We start from the raw sequence: 20,848 nt of genomic DNA on the forward strand, positions 1-20,848 counted from the left end.
TGTTGTCAATGCTAACGCTAGAGGCCGCAAACGCCCCTATAGCCGCGTCATTTTCTTGCGAGGCCTTTCTCCTTAGGTCGTTGTTTATTGGTCACTGTTTTTTGTGACACGCCTTCTTGATATTCTTCCCTGCACTATTGGTTAATTCAAACGCAGCTCTTATGATCTGGACACAAAAGTAAGATAGGTTTCACATGCAAAGTGTCAAGGCAGGAAGCGATTCTATTGCATGACGGTCGACTCGCATTGTAAGTTTTTTTTTTATTTGTATATTGTGATGGAATTATTGTTGACGCGCTGACAATGCTAAGCTTAATAATCACAAGTCACGCTAGCTGTTAATGTCTGCTTTAGATGTAGAAAATAGCTTTGTGACATTTGTTTACATTCCTGATACTGTCGAATGCTAATATATGCTAACATTAGCGTTGCCCTACAATATTCGTTTCGACTGTGATGGGCTTTGCCTTTTAAAGCGACTGAGGTTGGTTGCTATAATATGAGGACTATTGCCTTTTAAAGTCTAAGTGAATTACTGACATGTCCCACATATAGATGAACCTACCTAGCAATGTAGGCTACCTGTATTGGACACCGAGACGTCACAACGGCAATGTTAGTGATTGTCATCCTGTCTACTCCATCCATCAAGGTGACAGCTTCATTATTCAGTACAACCAAGTCTATGATATGATATGAATAGGTCAGATCTAGCGTGTAGATATATAGTTTGCGTACGCTTAAAATGATTCCTTGACGATTGAGAATCATGATCGTATTGGATACCGTGCGCTGTTTACTAACTACGCCAGGCATGTTATGTCAAGCTAAAGTGGCCTCTGCACAGTAACCTTAGAAAGCATTGTCATTTTGTCACTATTCTGTGGAATTTAAAACTCATCTGAGATATAGTTAGCCAGAAAGGTTTTTGGTCGCTTGGTATGCGACTCCCAGAAAAATCAATTGTATTGTGAAGTTAGTAATAAACATTCTGTGAACACATACTTTCACTTTTAAACAATTATTGTTATTGTACTATTATTTAAATTATTATTAATTTGTTTTTATGGCTGTACCAGTGGCATATAATGGCAGACATAAATAAATGCTCTTCAATTGTATGGTAGAAAGTACCAGCAACCTGTGTACCTGTTGCCATTCATCCAGTAGAATAAGTTATGGCTACGTGCAAATATAGCTTAGTGAATACAGCTTTGTGTTCAACTATACGAGCCCAGATCCACATTGAGTAAGTGTATTTGTAACTAAATTGAGACAAAAACATTATTTCAGTATGCATACTTTTTTTTATTTAAATTTTTGCTTGGTAATTTACCATGAGGTTTTGCTTATGTAAAATAAGCGTCTTTTTAGCAATTTTATAGGGGCGGTGCTCATATCAGAATGCATATTATGCTTGCAAAATTACAGTACGTACTTGAGATTCAGTTTCCAAAGAAGTTAGATCTTCAGTTGTTTCCAAAATGTTGCACAAAGATCTTGCAAAACTGGTGCATCAGAGCTATGACGGAAGACATACCATTTATCCACTTTTGCCTTTTGGACACAGAACGCGTGATATTGACACAATAGGATGCACTTTGACCTAGAGTCACGGCATCACGCAGTTGGATAATTGCTTGTCCGTCAAAGTCAGAGCCAGCGTCTGGTGTAATATTGAATACTTGTCAGACAGCGACTATTGCTTTCAACACAACCGATTGAGAGTTGTGAGTCTTGAGGGCTAAGTCCAACCATCCATCCATCCATTATCTATACCGCTTGTCCTCACAAGGGTTGCGGGCGTGCTGGAGCCTATCCCAGCTGTCTTCGGGCAGTAGGCGGGGGACACCCTGAATTGGTTGCCAGCCAATCGCAGGGCACACAGAGACAAACAAACGTCCGCACTCACAATCACACCTAGGGGCAATTTAGAGAGTCCAATCAACTTACCATGCATGTTTTTGGAATGTGGGAGCAAACCGGAGTACCTGGAGAAAACCCACGCAGGGACGGGTAGAACATGCAAACTCCACACAGGGAGGCCGTAGCCGGGATCGAACCCACGACCTCTGAACTGTGAGGCGGATGTGCTAACCAGTTGACCACCGTGCCGCCCTTCTTCTAAATTTAGAATAAACCAATCATCCATGCATCCATTATCGATACCGCTTGTCCTCACAAGGGTCGCGGGCGTGCTGGAGCCTATCCCAGCTGTCTTTGGGCAGTAGGTGGGGGACACACTGAATTGGTTGCCAGCCAATCGCAGGGCACACAGAGACAAACAGACGTCCGCACTCACAATCACACCTAGGGGCAATTTAGAGAGTCCAATCAACTTACCATGCATGTTTTTGGAATGTGGTAGGAAACCGGAGTTCCCGGAGAAAACCCACTCAGTCCAACCACTTTCAGATGTTTTTTTTTTTTTTTTTTTTTCTTTCTTGCCTCTGCTCGTGCTCACATACTTGCTCCAGAAAGCTGCCTTCGCCAATTAAGATGTATTTCTCTATTTTTCTTTATAGAAATGTCAGTCTCTCATCATCATGGAAGAAAGAGAGATGAAGAGATAACTCTCTGTGGTTTTCAAGCACCAAGCAAGTCAATTACAGTCTCAGTCAACTAAGTGAAGAATGACAACTTTGAGTGACAGCTCTGTTGCAAAGGACTATTGAGACTTATTGTTCCCCAAGACTATTCACCTTTGTACACCAGTCTTTGAGGCCTATTTTTCTTTTCTACATCCCTTCTAACCAATCCTGCTGCCCATCTCAGGCAGAGTGTAACAATTTGCGTCCTCTGGCCTGGTGCCCTTCCATCGGCAGCCCGCTCCGGTGGTGTGGTGGTGGACGATGGCGCGGTGGGACGCTGTGGGCTGCTGCGGGAGACTGTGATGTCCGAGCCCAACAGCCCGGGCGAGAGCCGGTGTGGCGCTCCCAGATTCTTCGTGGGCTGCGAAGACGATGAGAGCGAGGTCTTGGAGGATAGCATAAGAACAGACATGGAACTATATGAGGACGACGAAGACACAGACTCTGTAAGAACCTTCACAGAAACTCTTGAATCATGTCGAACTCTTCATGTAGACGTCAATTATTTCCTTGAATAAAATCTTAGCTTATTCAATTACATTTAGAAGTTACATATTCATTAATCAGAAGCAAGCGTTTTATTTGCAAATTTGTATAGTTAAAGCAAATCCGTTTCTACCCACTTCATGACTGGAATTGAATACTGGCATGTTTTTTTTATTTGAATAGTATGAACGGTTTTCCATATTTAAATGTAATATGCTGTAGCTAGCTATAGTAAATACACAGTGGTATGCTCTGGATGTATTTTAAATAGTAATTCACCAGAACCAAAAAGGTTGTTTTTAAAATTCCTCTCTCTGTCTCTGAATACTTTTTCTCATCCTTGTTCAGCCACCTGAGCAACAAATTGTTGTGGGGATATGCTGCATGATGAAGAAGTCCAAGTCCAAGCCAATGACCCAGATCCTGGAGAGGCTATGCAGGTTTGAGTACATCACTGTGGTCATCTTTCCAGAGGACGTCATTCTTAATGAGCCGGTGGAAAACTGGCCACTGTGTGACTGCCTCATCTCTTTCCATTCCAAAGGTGAGTTTTCAACAGATGCAGTTATGATGATTTGGGTAAAAACAGACCTGCCGTATGATGAGACCTAACACAAACTGTTTCAGGGCTTAAAGCATTAGTAGCAACCCGCAGGGTGCCAAAGAGCTCCCCAAATAGGACTTTTTTTTCACTGTGCACAAACATGCACACACTCAAAGTGGATATTGTTGATTAATTATTTTGGTGGATCATTCCTCCTTCCAATTTATAATCACCATCTTGCTGGAGACAAAATGGCAGAGGGAGGCACGGGCGCTGTAAGTCGCGTACGTCGTAATTCGAGAACTTCCTGTATGCCTATCCCCTGTATTATAATACTAATAATAAACGAAACTAAGTGCTGCTGATCAAGAAAGGGAAGTCTAGAAAGTAGGGGTGTAACGATACATTGGCTTAATCGCTGTATCAATGTGTCTGCTCCGCGATCTAGTTTCATCGGTAGGCACTGGACGGTTGCTGGCCACACATCGACACAATGTCATTTTAAGTTTTCGATTGATTGAATCGATAGTTAACGATATAATTTTATACTCAAAATTCCCATTGCTCTTTTATTTTTTATTCAGTTTTGAATGTTATTTTTATCAAACCTACTGTATATTCGGTTTTCGCTCTGACACGTCATCTCCGGTTGGCCCTGGACATTTATGTCAAGCACGCAATTTATATCATAATAGATCAACATAGATTATGGCAGCGAGGAAGGAAGAGATTTTTAAGATAAGATGCGTTTCTTCATCATGACAGCCGGATTTTGCAAGAAAGGAGATCGTCTTGACAAGATGGTTGCCGTGTATAGCCTTTGCAAATGCCCAGTGAAATATAATAGGAACACTATTTTTTGTCGCCGCGTCGCAGCCATCGCGGTAGCATCACAAACAGCAAATAAACCTGAATGAATCAACAGTGGCATAAACGTGTTGCTTCCTTATTTATTCTAAAACTTTATCAGAAATCTGCTCCTGTTCAAAGAATTATTTATATTGCGGAGCATGCAGAGAAGTGTCTTGCTGTCAGACCATGTGGACCAGCTGATATTTTTGAAAAAGAATAAACTGGCCAAAATTGTTTACAGTTGTTCTTTAATTAAACTGAACAATCACAGCAGAAGGTTAATTTAAATGTGAAAATATACAAGTTTAATACTTGCCTATATCTTTTTGTGCCACAAAAAGAGAACATAAGGTAAATTCTGTCTAAAAAGAGAACTAGCTTGTTCTGTTTCACTTTGTTTATGCTAGGATATTAAGAGAACGAGCTTGTTTTGGTTTCAATGTTGTTTTTTCTACATTTTGGAATCAGTAAAGCTGAGTTGGTTTTAAAATAAAATCCAAAGAAATAGCATTTTATTATGTTTATTTAGGGTTACCTGTAAACAGAAAAGCTGTTGTTACCATATAGGAATATTGTATCAAAATCACCTTTATCATAACGTTCCACAAAAGTGATATATGGCTTTGTGTGGAGTCGTTACGCCTTATATCGATTCCATATTGTATCGGTAAAAAAAACAAAAAAACTGATCTTTACCGTCACAGTAGGACTGTGTGTAAAGTGCTGATGATGTTGAGAAAAACAATCTAAAAAATAAAAAAATAAACCTCATTATGTTGCGCGACATGCACATGCAACAGTCCAGTGTTCTGCCAGACCGCCACCTGACATATGTGCAGGGAGCATGGGTCCAGTTCCTGGTCAGTGACTGTGTGAAGGGTTGATCGTCTCTAAATGTGCCCTGAGGCTGACTGGCGACCATTTCAGGATGTAGTCCGCCTTTTGCCTGAAGTCAGATGGATTAGGTTTTGAAAATGGATGGATGGATTTGTTTCACAAGAGATTCAGTACAACATGTGAGCACTAACCACAATTAAGGATTTATGTTTTCCTGTGAATGTAAAGGCATGAATACGTAGATAACTTGGAGGGTGGCTGACGAACATTCGCATCTGGATGATAACATGCGTATTATATATATTAAACTATAGTAGGGCGATGTCATCGACATTAATGTTTTCTTTGTGGCCCAGTACCAAGTAGCCGGCTGACCAGTGGTTGGGGACCACGGATTTAGACGAGCTGTGTCACACAAATAACCTGGCACTGACTCGTTATGCTTTCGGAAGCCCTGCATCTCACAACGGTGGTGACCCCTGGCTTGAACATATTAGTCATAATGTAGTTATGTCCTCCTCGATTCCAAAGGTTCTGCCTTAAGATGGCATTTCAAATTTGTTGGAATGTGTACTGAAGGACTTTTGTCAAATCAGCTATCACTATATTCAGCATTAAAAAATATTTCTGTTTACAAACCAGGATTTCCACTCGATAAAGCAGTGAGCTATGCCAAACTGAGAAATCCTCTGCTCATCAACGATCTCAACATGCAGTACTACATACAGGACAGGTATCGCTTGTCTATTCATTTCCAGTGAAGATCCATCGATCAATGTTTTGCAAAAAAATTGCATTGAGATAGCAAGTGAATCTTTTTTGATCTGTTTCCATCAAATTTCCGACAGGAGAGAAGTATATCGCATCCTACAAGAGGAAGGGATAGATCTGCCACGCTATGCTGTGCTGAATCGTGACCCAGATAAACCAGATGGTTAGTAATGAGCTCACATTGGCACTGACTATATAATGGTAAAGACAGTTAACATAAGGGGAAGGCAGTGAAAAGTACATTACCGATACATCAGCTACAGAAGGTAGGGCTCAGCGATTATGGGAAAACAAATAATCATGATTATTTTTGATTGATATTGAAATCACAATTAATAAAAAGATTATTAATTGATTGCAAAACTTAGTATTTATTCAACTGCCACAACTCAGCTACTCAAAACTATCATATCTACTGTATGAATGAATCCCCCACAGGCTGTGTGTCTGCAGTTGTTACTCAATGAGCAGAGTGTGTAAGTACACTGATCGAGCACCCAGAAAACCCATTGAATCGCTCACATTTCCTGGTTAATCCAGGGATTTAAAGTTTAGTGCTGTAATCGCAATTTTAGTTTTTCTTAAAAATTGCAATTGTAATGAATTTTTTTTTCAAAGTCCTTTTCAATTAATTTTTTAACAAAGAAGAAATTCATTTGTCTTTATTACAATAATAGATCTATTATATATTACAGGGTATTTAGATAAAGGAAATTAAGCATTAATTAATACGAAATAAAGTTTATTTCTATATCTAATATTTTCTAGAGCGCCGTGCCTGTAGTGGAGGGGGCACAAGCAACTAGTTGGGCTGGCACGGTCCTCTATGGCCTGCCCATGGCGTAGAGTGTGAACATGATGAATGACATTATTCCAGTTTAGGGCTCATGATTCTTATATTAAAAAAGGAATGAAATTATTGATTGCAAACAGAAACATTTGCTGTGATGTCCCAGAGTGTAACCTGGTGGAAGGAGAGGACCATGTGGAGGTGAATGGAGAAATATTCCAGAAGCCTTTCGTTGAGAAGCCTGTCTGTGCTGAGGACCACAATGTCTACATCTACTACCCTACTTCTGCTGGTGGTGGCAGCCAACGTCTCTTCAGAAAGGTCCGGTCTCCTAACCATAATGTGTTTAAAAGGTGTCTTGCTATATATGCATTTTTTTGTATTCTTTCATAATCCTTTGTTTGAAAGATAATTTGGGTTGGAAATAAGCAGCATGCCCTTTTTCAAGTTATTTTCGATGGTCTGAAATATCAGAATTTGGGCGGTCCGTTTTGTCCTTAATATTCAAACATATTCAATATTTAAATTATGGAAGGGCTCTTTAACTCATTTAATGCTTACTGCGGCGGGTTAACTGTTTTTTTTTTTTATAATCCAATAGTATGGTGCATCCACGGGTTAACTCGAGAAATGCGTTTTTTGTGTGTATTTGATGCCCAAGGCTCTGATGCAATTAATCACAAAGTTTCAGGCTTGGGAAGCATTGTAATCACGTACAGTCGCCAGCAGATGTCATTAGTGGCGTTTATCAGATCGACGTTAGTACTGTTTTGAGGCTATAAAAGGCAACAGGAAGTACAGTAGTTTGCCTATCCGGGGGAGGGACAGATGAACAATGCTGCCGATCGAAAAATGGATATATGCACGCAGTTGACATTGGAAGACACTCTTCTCAGTGTTAAAAGCTACAAAAGTTTGCCATCAGTTGATCAAAACAAGAATGACTCAAGAGTATACTTATATCTCCTTCTTTTCTTCTGTGGCTCTCTGTAGGCCTAGATACACCAATCCGACGTCAGAGGTCGTGAAGCGTTGTGGCGCCTGATTGCGCCGTCTGATTGGTGTAGTGACCACCGTTGTAGCGTCGCAATCCATCAGGAAGCGTCTGGTGGGCGTTTACGCATGTTGAATCTGTCGCCAGTCGTGACATTTGGTCACTCTGATTGGCTGTTAGCTAGCAAATCAGCGCTCGGCGCACCAACGGGAAGTGACAAATGCGGATGAACAGTGAGCACGCCTCCGCTGCCTTAATTTTCTTACAAGTACAAGAGCAAGGGTTGACAATGTAAGTATTTCACAATACCGTGCCAAGAACGTGATGGTTTACTTCGCGTGGGAGTTCATTGTGAGCGAAGAATAGAGCCGAATGCATTGTTTACGTAGTTATAATCAGCTCCCGGCCAACATCTTTCCGGTTGGAGATTTCTAACCATGAGAAATGGTGACTACTGCCGCCGATGGTATGAAAGGGTATTACGTCTTATGCATGCGCAGAAGGTACTCTAATGGTCAGCGTCGCTGTCTGTCGTTGCGGTGTGTTTTGCCAGCTTGACGTGCTGACAGCCGGCCGGACGCCACAGGGGATAAGCGTCTGTCACTGTTGGTGAACGTCGTTTTGGTGTCTCAGGGCCTTAAGCGCACACAGGACTTGACATTTCGGAAGCAGAAATAGACTCGCTGGGCTCTGTGCATGACATTGGCGTGCGCAAAGTGCGTTTATACAGCTAAACTGCAAGATCTTTCCTTTCAGATAATTCGTTCAATGAATTGATTTTCTACAATGACTCAGATACGATGACATCCACCACACACCTCTGTGGAGTGCTGAATCTGTCTGCCTGTGCCTTGATCGAATACACCAAAATGGTGTTACACCACCTGCTCTACCATTTGGATCTGCTTTTAGGTTGTCTTAAATTTTGTCGACTTTTTTTCAACAAATTTGCAAGTGCGCCGGTGGAGGGCGATAGGAAACGCTTTCGGTCTGCCGGTCTGCGCAACACCGTCTACTAAATTCACGAACACCTAAGCTAGACTTGCCCCTGCGCAAAAATGGAGATGCGCCTGTTTTTACACTGAGGGCAGGGGAGCCTGCCTTGAAAAATAGGGCCTGGTGTGTACCACACTCTTATCTTTTCTAGAAGTACCATCATTTTTGTCCAGGCTTGTTTCATGAGGGTTTTTTTTTTGTTTTTTGGTTTTAATTCTGTTGAACCACAATTCAAAATCAGGTTTGATTTTCATTAGTTAATTTTATTGCATTTTTGTATACTATTTATTAGGGCTGGGCGATATGTCTGAAACGTATATCACGATAAAAGTGTTTCATATTGGTCGATATCAATATATATTGATTTTTTTTTTTCTTTTTTTTTAAACTATCGTATTTTCCGGACTATACGTCTCTCCGGAGTACAAGTCGCATTAAAATGCATAATACAGAAGAAAAAAACATAAGTTGCACTGGAGTATAAGTCGCCCTCTACGCCCCCCACTCCCCTCCACCCGCTCTCGGAATCCAAGTTGTCTCTGTCGCGTAATGCAAATAAATGTGTCCATGTAAATTAAATTAATACAATTGTGCGCTTAGTTCACATCATTTCCACCGAGCTACGATGGTAACATTTAGCTAACATCCACACATGTAGCATTACAAGAAAGTTACGGTATGATAACTTTAAACTCACCAAAACGGTTGTAGATCGATTAGATAAGTCTTTTATTTATCGCCGACCATGTAGTATGTTTCCAAGTCTCCAAAAGTATTTTTGTATCCGGTCGTAATTATCTCTTTGTTCGTCTCCTCCGCTCCGTGCGTGTGTGTGGCTGGCTGATGATGCAATACCACTGCCAGGCATGGCGCCTTTTAAAGGTTACAGTACACTGTTTTGTATAGATGGATTGATAGACAGTCAAATATTCTTTTTATCATCCTATTTTAATTACTTATTTAACGCAATATTAGATTTTAACCATTTAAATTATTCATGCATTTTTATAGCTTTTAGGATTTATCTTTACGTTTCTTTATGTGGGTTACAATAATATCTATACACTACAGGTTATTCTGCCCGTTGTAAAGTCAATATGTAATGCAGGTTTATATGCAGCCTTAGTACGCCCTCCTGTGGTTGTTTGGTGTATTGTTTGCTGACCTTGAAAAGGAAAGGGATATGATATCAATCAATCAATCACATTTTATTTATATAGCACTTTTCATACATAAAAATGCAACTCAAAGTGCTTTAAAACATTCAAAGCAAAACATAGATAATTAGAAAAATGTGTTAATAATTTCACACATAAGTTGCTCCAGGGTATAAGTCGCCCGCCCCGGCCAAACTATGAAAAAAAAAACGGTAAATACGGTATTGAAAATAATGACTCGAAGAAAAATACATTTGTAATTTTATTTTAATATAATACTTAATCTTTAATAAGAGGTCAATATAACTATGAAAGAGTGAAATAAACTGGTCGATATAAAGATAATGTGCTTCGAAGGGCTGAGAAATGTTTGAAAAACTCACAATCTAAGCATTTCATATCAGTCAATATTGATAATTATTGCTTTTGTTTTTAACTTCTTTAAATAACAGTTAAGAGTTTTTTTGTACATCATTATGTAGTGTAATGTGCAGTTTGTCCTCCATCAGTGCATTGTAAATGCTTATTTGCATTAGGTCTACCCCAAAGCAGTTGTTGACACATATATTAGCCTTCATTCAATGTTCATCCAATGTAAGTGAACGAATACTCTCTTGCAGTGCATACATCATCGTTGACCAACCGTCTTAGGACTACCTTATCTTTTTAGCTTACTCATTATTGCCATAGTCCATTTATATTTTACTTGCTTGATTTTACCTTGAGTGCGATGCCGGTGTCGGATAAGGCTAACTACTGCTAGCATGTCAAAGACAAGAACTCCTCTACTTGTACACCGTGGCCCCATCCAGGGGTTTTTGATAGGGTTATCATGCATAATATAATTTAATTGTAAGAGTTATACTGAGTCGAGTGGTCATTTATTTGAGCAAAGTTACAGCGCTCGCTCGCTGTACGCGAGCATAGTGCGCGGCCGCCGGGCCTGCGAGCATGCTCCGTTGAGTTAACAGCTTCTTCTTGTTGGTTTAAATGCATCTTCCTCGTTGGTTTGAAAGATGCTTTTTCATGTTTCGAGGCGGAAGCTGGCTCCCTACATCACGCACCATGCTGCAATCGGGTTTGTTTTTCTTTTTTTCTTTTTTTTCTTTTTATTGAACGTTTTATCGAAGGCATTTTCTATTGGTATCGATCACGTGTCAATCGCGATACATATCGATATCGAATTATCGGCCCAGCCCTACTAGCCCAGCAGGCAACCGCCTGCAACGCTTGTTACTTGGTAATCTGATCAACAAGTTGAAAACAGCCTGTGTCTTGCTGAAGTAAGGAGAGTGAAAAATCTGATTTCTGTAATAATACTTTACTTCTTCACTGGCTTCTGTTTACACACTTGACGTTTTCACTTCTGCTTCTGTAACAGTGCCCTGTAGCTTCTTAACTTCATCAAAAGATTTTTTTTCTTTTTTTCTTCATCCTCAGCCTGCAGCTTGGCACATTTGTAAACTTACCAGCTAGCCCCAGTCACACCCTTGCAAAGTTAACCTTTCAGTATGATGATAGTTGTTTGGACTTGGTCCTTTTGATCCAATTTCATCCCTGAGTGTGTTACCATCCAGAGATATCAGCACTGGAGCTATATTTGGAAAATATTTTACAAGACTGGATATAACACTGTGAGAACATACCCTCCTTTTTATTTGAGTAATACAGCAGTATCCCACTTTTGCTGCCACACCAGTGGGGCCTGATCTTGTCTTATCAAGGAAGCTAAGCAGGGTCAGGCCTGGGTATAATGCCAGTTTGCCTAGCCTCTGGTGGGCTAAGCCAATCGAAGTTAGTGCTGGTCCTAGGCCAGGATAGGCGCATGAGCACTGAAATTGTAATATTGCGCTCAATTTCAAGTCCTTCACCGCACTTTTGTGCACTAAAGTGGCCAACTTCTAAATAAAAGCTTTGGCATTGACATCTAGGTACAGTATTACTCATGCACTTTTATTTTGAAGTTGACCTTTGCGGCGCGTTGCACAGTATCCTCCACACAACGGTTGTGGTGGCTGGCTTGACTAGGCTGCCTCCCGGCTACATTTGTCATCAGACAGAGACTGTGTTGCTACGCTGCGGCTTTGACGGTCCGTCAAAATAGTTCTTTATGCTAAAGCGGTGCTTGGTGCAAAAAAAGTGTGGACACCTAGACAACTGTGAGTGTCAGCTACTTGATCCCAGGGTCCCATATTGCAATTCATGGCTGGACAATTAATTTTTCGAACAGGCCATCCATCTTAATTGTGTTGAATATATATGTAACGTCTTTTTATAAAACAGTAAATTGTATTTTTTTTTTAATAAGATACCATTGTGTACCCCGGTATATGCTGTTGTACAGTAATTAGGAAATAAAAACTAAAAACTGAAAAAAATATCTGAAAAGGTTTGTACATATTCAAATTACTTATATACACTTATTAACTATAAACCTTGCCCGGATGTGGCGTAAATCTTTTAAGTTCATCCATGAGGTCGGTGGGTTGGGGAAAAAATTAGCGCCAAACAAAAACCTCTGGTGGTCATTTGAGACGCCAACGTTTTTATGTGCACCCCTGCTTATAAGGTTATTTGCAGAGGTGGGCATTCTCTCAGACTGACAGAAAGTCAGTTAGTAACTGTTTCTGTCAGTATTTCAGGCCGACCCACAAGGGCCCATTCCATCCATCGTCAGGAACAGGCATTTGGCGTCGAGAACGTAATTTCCACGTCACACACAAGCTAACACCCTCCCAAATAAATTAAATTAAATTAAAAAAAAAAAAAAAAAACGGGCGCACTGCATGGTGATTGGTGAAATAAAAACAATATGGGACAGGTAATGGAGGACCGTGGGACTGAAAGGTATACAACACTGTTTTATTTTTTATGTATTTGGCTGCATGTCAGGTGTGAGGCGTCTGCATGTGACATATACCGGCATGTCTGTTTTCAACGCCATTTGGCTGTCGCCGACGATTCGTCCGGACTGAGTGTGCCTGAAATACTGACAAACGCTGACAGACTCACCGGACTAACGATGCCCACCTCTGGTTATTTGATCTTTTCCAGTCATTGTCACTTGCCACACAGTAAGCAAATGGTGTTGCAATGGAGATTAGGACCAACGCTTTGCAGATCGGTGCCTTTAAAACTGTTACTATGTTTACAACCACAGTTTGCTCAGTGATAACTCATGAAGTGTGCATAAATGTTAACACTGTTTAACATCAGCTCTTTGACTTATCTAGATTGGGAGCAGAAGCAGTGTGTACTCACCAGAAAGCAATGTGAGGAAGACTGGCTCTTACATCTATGAGGAGTTCATGCCAACAGATGGCACAGATGTGAAGGTAATTTTTTTCTTGAAAAGTCAAGTCAAATGTATTTATATAGCCCTTAATCCCAAGAAACTCTCAAAGGGATTCACGTGCCCAAAGATGGCAACATATTAACGACATCCTCTGATCTTAACCCCCAGGAGGGCAAGGAAAAACTAAAAAAAAAAACACATCCAGGTAAAAATGAGAAGCCTTGAGAAGGGACCACAGATGGGGGAATCCCCCTTCCAGGATGATCAGGCTGCAATGGATGTCGAGTGGTCAACGTTTAACACATATTATGATACTATACAATGTTGGTTAAAATAATGTGAAAGTCAGTCAAATGAAGTGCTGCAGGAAGACGACTTGGGGGAATTGGGTCCCTGCCCAGTTGATCAATATAGAAATCTCCATAGCAGCGCCTCCGAGGATGTGGTCAGCCGCCAATCTTGTAACGTTCGCCTGCTGTGGGATCCAAACACAACCTCCAATTCGGTCATCGTCACCTAATTCCCAAGCGTGGGAAAAGGGGGCAGAGAAAAGAATAGAAGCAGCAGTAAAGCGGCCAACAAATACTTCACCTAAATGCAAAAGTATACAAATAAGTCTTTAGTCGTGTTTTAAACATTTCTGCTGAGGTAGCGCCTCTAATATGCGTGTGTAGGGCATTCCAAAGTACTGGTGCCCGAATAGAAAACGCTCTAGAACCTGCGGACTTCTTTTTGGCTCTCTTTTAGTGATGTTTTGGGATCTTGTGAACGTAGGTTGCGGGACGGAACATAAGGTATCACTCGGTCGACGAGATAGGAAAGTGCTAAGCCATGCAATATTTTGTTGGTAAGTAGCAAAACTTGAAATCGCATCTCAAGTGGACTGGGAGCCAATGCTAATTGGCTAGTATTGCAGTATTGTACTTATTAACAAAAGGCAATAAAGGGTTAATTCACAACATTTTACTTTACTTTTTTAAATAATCCCATAAATGTACTTAAAATATACTGTTTGGGGCTGGAGCAAATGAACTCTAATGGCTCAAGTCCTAGCATGGCCGTCTCACAATCCGAAGGTTGTGAGTTCGATCCTCAGCCCTTGTGACCATGTCGAAGTATCCTTGAGCAAGATACTGAACCCCAAGTTGCTCCTGATGCTGCGTCATCAGTCGGTAGATGAGGTACAGTGTGAAGTGCTTTGAGTACCAAAGGTAGAAAAGTGACAGCCCAAGACCAGCCCATTTACCATTGATGCTGCGTCATCAGTAGGCGAATCAGGAGACAGTGTTAAAGCACTTTGAATACCTCAACGGTAGAAAAACACTATACAAGCGAAAGCCCGTTTACTCAAGCGCATTTATTTTCATGAAACAAATTGCTTCAGGTCACCAGAATCCACTGTATTGTGCATGATCATCGTGGAGATTCATTCGATCAGTGTTTAAAGAACAAAAAGCAGTAAGGGGTTAACGAGACTCAAAATAAGCGGTTTCGCATCGCAAATCAACCATCGTGGTTACAGTGAATGTGACAAAAGTAGTAATGAAAATTTCTTGAAAATAAGTTATTGCTTCAAAATCAAAATTCACATTATGTGCCTCAGTCAAACATATTGAAACGCAAAACTGTGAATGGGCGTTTATTTGGCTAAACGCAGCACTGCCAACTGTTACGGAAATCACTGAACGCTAACTTGTTGTTACGTGACGTGATTGTTCAGAATACTTAAAAAAAAAAAATCATCAGACTTACTGCCTCGACAGAGGGCTTTACTTTTCCCCCCGAGGCGGGAAGCATTTTCCATGAGCCTCATGGAAATTAGATCAGTGTTTATAGTGGGATAATGATATCAATGGTTTGTCTCGTACTCCAGGTATATACTGTGGGACCTGACTATGCTCATGCCGAAGCTAGAAAGTCTCCTGCTCTGGACGGGAAGGTTGAGCGAGACAGCGAGGGCAAGGAGGTCCGTTACCCTGTCATGCTGTCAGCTATGGAAAAACTGGTTGCCCGGAAGGTGTGTTTAGCGTTCAAGGTAAGCAAAGCCTTTGCGTTTATCTTCTGTTTAACACTTTTACTACAACTTGAATCATTAAATTCACCAGTGCTATCCTCTATGGCTATTTATCTGCAGCAAACTGTTTGTGGCTTTGACCTTCTTCGAGCCAATGGGCACTCCTATGTGTGTGATGTCAACGGTTTCAGTTTTGTGAAGAACTCTATGAAATACTATGACGACTGCGCTAAGATCCTAGGGTAACAGTTTCAGTCATTTGGGTTAACCCTTATATGGTGTTTGTATTTTTGTTACTCAGTCAGCGTTGATGGGTCTGGTAGACCCCTAGAGTTTAGGTTTTCAAAACAACATAATCAAATAATTTTCTGTTGGAATACTCAACAGATGTTTACTACATCCCAATTGCAAGTCATATGAACAGCAAACATTGTTAATATTTGCCCTTTAGGTCACATTTATGAGTGAATGTGCTACTCCTTTTTCAAAAATAAAATGTAATTTAAAAAAAAAAAGAAGAAAATCCCATAACAGTGCGTTATCACCATGAGAAGAAGGTTTCTGATATGCCTTGGGTCTTTTTTTTTTTTTAAATAAAAACTGAACGTGAGTCCCACAGACCCGCAAACACCATACAAGAGTTAAATTAATTGAGTATATTCTGTGTTCCTTGATGGCCGGACCATTTTGTCCTATGTTTGTCCTTTTATTTATTTATTTTTATTTTTTTATTTTTTTAGGAATATTGTGATGCGTGAGCTCGCGCCGCAGTTTCAAATTCCATGGTCCATCCCTACTGAGGCAGAGGACATTCCAATTGTTCCTACTACTTCAGGGACCATGTGAGTAATTGAAGTGCTAGTTAGTAGTACGGCATGCTGAATGTTGACATTGTGGGTGTCTTCAATGTAATTCCTCAATTTAAATCCATTGGATGTTACTTTTTACCTTGATGGAGCACATCATTTGTGCTTCTAGAAAGCTGCAATGATATTCTACACTCTCACAAAAGTAATGTTAAGTTTACCCTCATTACTACTGAGTTTGTCATGAATTAGTGTCAAAGATGTTATCGAAAGATATGCCTTAAACCGCCAATATTCTTTATGTGGAGTATACAAGGTCACAACCTCAAGTATCATTAACTAGTGGAAAATTACAGCATGAAAAACCTTTCCTTGTTAATTCCTATACTGTGCTTTTCTTTTGAGGAGGCAGTGTCGAGCAACATTTTTTTTTCATTAATATGATAGTACTAATGTAATAGTGAACTTAAACTTTGATACTCAAGGATGGAATTGCGCTGTGTGATCGCTGTCATCCGACATGGAGACAGAACACCAAAGCAGAAGATGAAAATGGAAGTTCGCAACCTCATGTAAGTTGGTACCCTTTCTACAGCAGTAACCATATTTTATGTCCATTTGGTCAAATGAAGTCTGTGTTTATCTATCTAGGTTTTTTGAGCTATTTGAAAAATATGGAGGGTACAAAACTGGGAAATTAAAACTGAAGAAACCAAAGCAACTGCAGGTAACAATACATTGAATTGCATGGTTATGTTGGGTCAAACAACGTGACACATCAACTGTAATTGTTGTGTATTTAATAACTTGGTGTTAATTGACATAGCTTGTTTTTTGAATGACAACAGGAGGTGCTGGACATCACACGGCAGTTGTTAGCAGAACTGGGCCAGCACAATGACTGCGAGATAGAAGAGAAGAAGTCCAAACTTGAGCAGCTGAAAACTGTTCTAGAAATGTAAGTGTTTGCTGGGTCACTTTTCTTACTTAAAAGTGTACTTTTACTTTGGCAGGCAACACCCATTTTTTGTGGAAAACTATTATTGGTAGTTGATCCCTCCTCAAGAATTTTAATAATAAGTGTCAATTTTACGTGGATTTTGTCTTAGCGGGCCTGATCCCTAATATCCTCCGCCAATAGCGGGTTCCACTGAAATTCATATTTAGGTCATTGTCAAATGTTTTTATTCCAATTTCAACTTTGGTTATTTTTCCTGCTGTTATACTTGCTGTTCAGAGTGGGGATACAAGTGGAAGCAGCAGTGTAATGATGGCTGAAAATGTTAAACGCATGTTAACAGTTATACCGGGTTCTTGAAATTATCGAAAATGCTTGAATTTTTATGTTTTAAAAAAAAATCATTTGAAATGAACACATTTAATGATAAATTCAAAATTTAGATTGACAAAATAAATTCTAACATTGCTTCTTTATCGTCCACCAGAATTGTTTTAAAAAGAAAATCAGTTAAACTGACCTGGGCAAAAGTGGTGGTACTTAATATTTTGTTTCATAACTTTTTGTGGCAATCATTACAATAAAATGATTTCTGTAATTCCTAATGAAACATGAAAAGAATATTTGTGTTTTTATGACTTCTTAAAGTATTTGCCAGTTTTTTTATCCCAGTGGTATCGAGTTTTTTCCTGGGTATCGAAATTGAGTTTGAAATTGTAGTATCCTGGCAGCCCTACTTGGTAGTACTATTAATTATTTTCCTGATTCCACATTTGTTATATTTTTCTACAACTGAAGGTATGGACACTTCTCTGGGATCAACAGAAAAGTGCAGCTGACCTACTTGCCTTATGGGCAGCCTAAAACCTCAAGTGAAGAAGAAGGCATGTTCTAAACAACTACAAATAAGCAAATATGAGCAACATAAACTGAAAAACATGTTGGGGTAAAAAGTCTGATTTTTAGTTGTTGTTTTGTGACAGACACACGAAAGGAAGGTCCATCTCTGCTGCTAGTGCTGAAGTGGGGAGGAGAGCTTACACCTGCTGGAAGGGTGCAGGCTGAAGAGCTTGGAAGGGCCTTTCGCTGTATGTACCCTGGAGGACAAGGTGAGATGAAAAGCAGTCTTTTCATGTTTTTAATTGATTTGGAAATTGACTTTGACATGAAAACAGACTACAAATTACTGTTCTTGTGTTTTTTTTTTTAATTAATCCAGTAGTTCTCTCTAAAATATTATGTTGCGTAATAACGTCAAGAAAATGTTGCTTTTCCAAACTTCAAATGATGCAAAAATATAGAGGTGTAAACATTAATCAATTGACACATCTTTTGATAATCGAGTAGTAGTTTAGAGCCATTGTTTAATTTAAAATTGTCCTTATCCTCTGATTGTAGCCTCTCAACAGTAATTATTCCCTGATTTCTTTAGACCTTTATGAGAGCAGACCTATTATCTTAAAACATCTGTTTTTACTTTGGAAATCAATGAGCAAACCAGTAACCATATTAGTTTCAAAAAGCTTGCTAAGTACAACATCAATCCATGTATCGGGTAATGTGATATTGCTTAATTGTTGTTTAGGGTTTTTTTCACACAAAAACCAAATAAACAATAATAATTGGTTAATAGACAGTAATTTGAGAAAATTGTTTTGTAATACACTTTAATTCAAAATAAAAGTGTAAAATTGTAATTCGATTAAGTGATGGAGTAATCGATTCTAAAAATGTTCGATAGTGACAGCCCTACAAAAACCTAATGTTAATTCAAAGTGCTGTCCGTCCCAAGTGTCACATTCCATCAGTAGTTACTAAACAGAAGACATCTGTTCATATTAGGCCTTGTCTTAATGCCGAAACTGATTTGGATCCACTGTTTTTGTAGGAGACTATGCTGGCTTTCCTGGCTGTGGGTTGCTGCGGTTACATAGCACCTACAGACATGACCTGAAGATATATGCGTCTGACGAAGGCAGAGTGCAGATGACTGCTGCAGCTTTTGCAAAGGTACTAGGAATTGTAATATTTCTTTTATTAGGGCTGGGCGAAATGGCTGCTAAATGTATTTCAAAATTAGTTCCTGTGCACTCAAAGCACGCTTTTGTGCTCCAGATTTCCTCTTATTTACTTGTAAATGTAGCACAAATCCATACTGTCATATGGAGCCATACTGTGTGTAGCCTCTGCCTGCACCCCGCAGAATGACTTGCAGTTTGAGATCAGGGTTTTCTTCCTGCCTTTTTTTTTTTTTTTTTAAATCAAACATTACTATCACTCACAATATTTTCGATTGATATTGATCACCTGTCTATTGCGATACGTATTGATACTGAATTAAATACCCAGCCCAACCATTTATACAACACATTATTGTCTAAAGTACATAACCTGTAACAATATTTTTTCGTGTTTGTGAGCAGGGTTTGCTGGCCTTGGAAGGTGAGCTGACTCCCATTCTGGTGCAGATGGTGAAGAGTGCCAACATGAATGGGCTGCTGGATAGTGACAGTGACTCGCTGAGTGGCTGTCAGCACCGAGTCAAAGCCAGACTCCATGAAATTCTGCAAAAGGACAGGGACTTCATTGATGAAGACTATGACAGGGTGAGTTTCCCACCCTGATTATCAACGAGTCTTGTGTGGCGACCCGTCCCAAACAGATGCAATAATGACGTGTGTGTACGATTCTGTTTGTGATAGCTGGCCCCAACATGTAGTGCATCATTGGTGAATTCTATGAAAATCGTCCAGAACCCAGTGGCCACGTGTGATCAGGTTTATGCGCTCATTCAGAGCCTCACCGCACAGATACGCAAAAGAATGGAAGATCCCAAGTCAGCTGGTGAGTCTTTCAATTATTAATTCCTTCATAAATTCATCTAGCTCCTTCTCAACTTTAAAAGGAAAAAAAAAAACGTTTTGGCAAGTTGGGTCATAGATGGAGGATGTGTGGGCTTCAGAGTAGAGTTTGAAATTTTTTAAGGAATCAACTTGGAGTCATTTTTAATGCGGCTGTCCTCAATAATGGGAGCCGTATTTTTTATTTTTTTTGCTGATCCAAAAAAAATGAGAGAGTGAGAGAGAGGGGTAGGTAGGTAGGTAACGTAACCCGGGGTGGGTTGGTTTTGCAGTTCGGTGGGTTCGTATAGTCATGCGAAATGCCCCTCACCCCCATTTAATAACGAGGTGAAGTGATGTGCACTGTAAAAGTAGCACAAAAGCGTGTTCCACCCCTAGTAAGTTTAGTACAGATTGCGAGTGGTACATGTCACAGGTGCTAGAGCGGCCGTGTGCCAACCAGAAAGTTGTTGGTTCCATCCTCAGCCCTTATGACCATGTGGATGTGCCCTGGAACAAGATACTGAAGCACCAGGTGTCATCAGTAGTTCAATGAGGAGACAGTCTTAAAGTGAAAGTCAACCCAAACATATTTTTTTCAAGAATATGTTCTAAGCAAGCCCACTAGTTGAAAGAAGACATTCTGATAAATATTGCGGGGTAGTTGTAATGTCATGTTCAGTCAACAGAAACAACAAAATGGCCGCCCCCCGAGATGGTTAAAAAGGGGTGGATTTTGCTGCTTAACTCATATTCCACAAAACGCTCTATTAATCAGAATGCTGTGTTTCAATTAGTGTGCCTGCTGGGAACATATTCTTGAAAAAAAAAAAAAAAATGTTTGGGTTGATTTCAACTTTAAGAGCCCCCGAGATCGATTGTGCCGCCATTACTGCTCAAACAAATTCTGGATATCC

General features: G+C 40.0%; 1 protein-coding gene across 4 annotated transcripts in view; it reads left to right on the plus strand.

Moving 5' to 3' along the window:
• Positions 1–190: 190 nt before the first annotated feature.
• ppip5k1a (diphosphoinositol pentakisphosphate kinase 1a) overlaps positions 191–20,848 on the plus strand; it is a 55,641-nt gene continuing 34,983 nt past the window's right edge. For all 4 annotated transcript variants that reach the window (XM_086025355.1, XM_086025352.1, XM_086025353.1 and 1 more), the window contains exons 1-18: positions 191–248; positions 2,526–3,037; positions 3,426–3,621; positions 5,953–6,043; positions 6,159–6,244; positions 7,038–7,192; positions 13,252–13,353; positions 15,187–15,348; positions 15,448–15,569; positions 16,068–16,169; positions 16,619–16,705; positions 16,785–16,860; positions 16,982–17,091; positions 17,890–17,975; positions 18,075–18,200; positions 18,980–19,101; positions 19,515–19,697; positions 19,794–19,935. In XM_086025355.1, the coding sequence (XP_085881481.1) occupies positions 2,894–3,037; positions 3,426–3,621; positions 5,953–6,043; positions 6,159–6,244; positions 7,038–7,192; positions 13,252–13,353; positions 15,187–15,348; positions 15,448–15,569; positions 16,068–16,169; positions 16,619–16,705; positions 16,785–16,860; positions 16,982–17,091; positions 17,890–17,975; positions 18,075–18,200; positions 18,980–19,101; positions 19,515–19,697; positions 19,794–19,935 (2,092 nt within the window). In that variant the 5' untranslated portion in view covers positions 191–248; positions 2,526–2,893. The remainder of the gene's footprint in view (positions 249–2,525; positions 3,038–3,425; positions 3,622–5,952; positions 6,044–6,158; positions 6,245–7,037; positions 7,193–13,251; positions 13,354–15,186; positions 15,349–15,447; positions 15,570–16,067; positions 16,170–16,618; positions 16,706–16,784; positions 16,861–16,981; positions 17,092–17,889; positions 17,976–18,074; positions 18,201–18,979; positions 19,102–19,514; positions 19,698–19,793; positions 19,936–20,848) is intronic.

Source organism: Filicampus tigris, chromosome 3 (genome assembly GCF_054856515.1).
Source record: "Filicampus tigris isolate MCC_2025a chromosome 3, RoL_Ftig_1.0, whole genome shotgun sequence".
Taxonomy (NCBI): Eukaryota; Metazoa; Chordata; class Actinopteri; order Syngnathiformes; family Syngnathidae; genus Filicampus; species Filicampus tigris.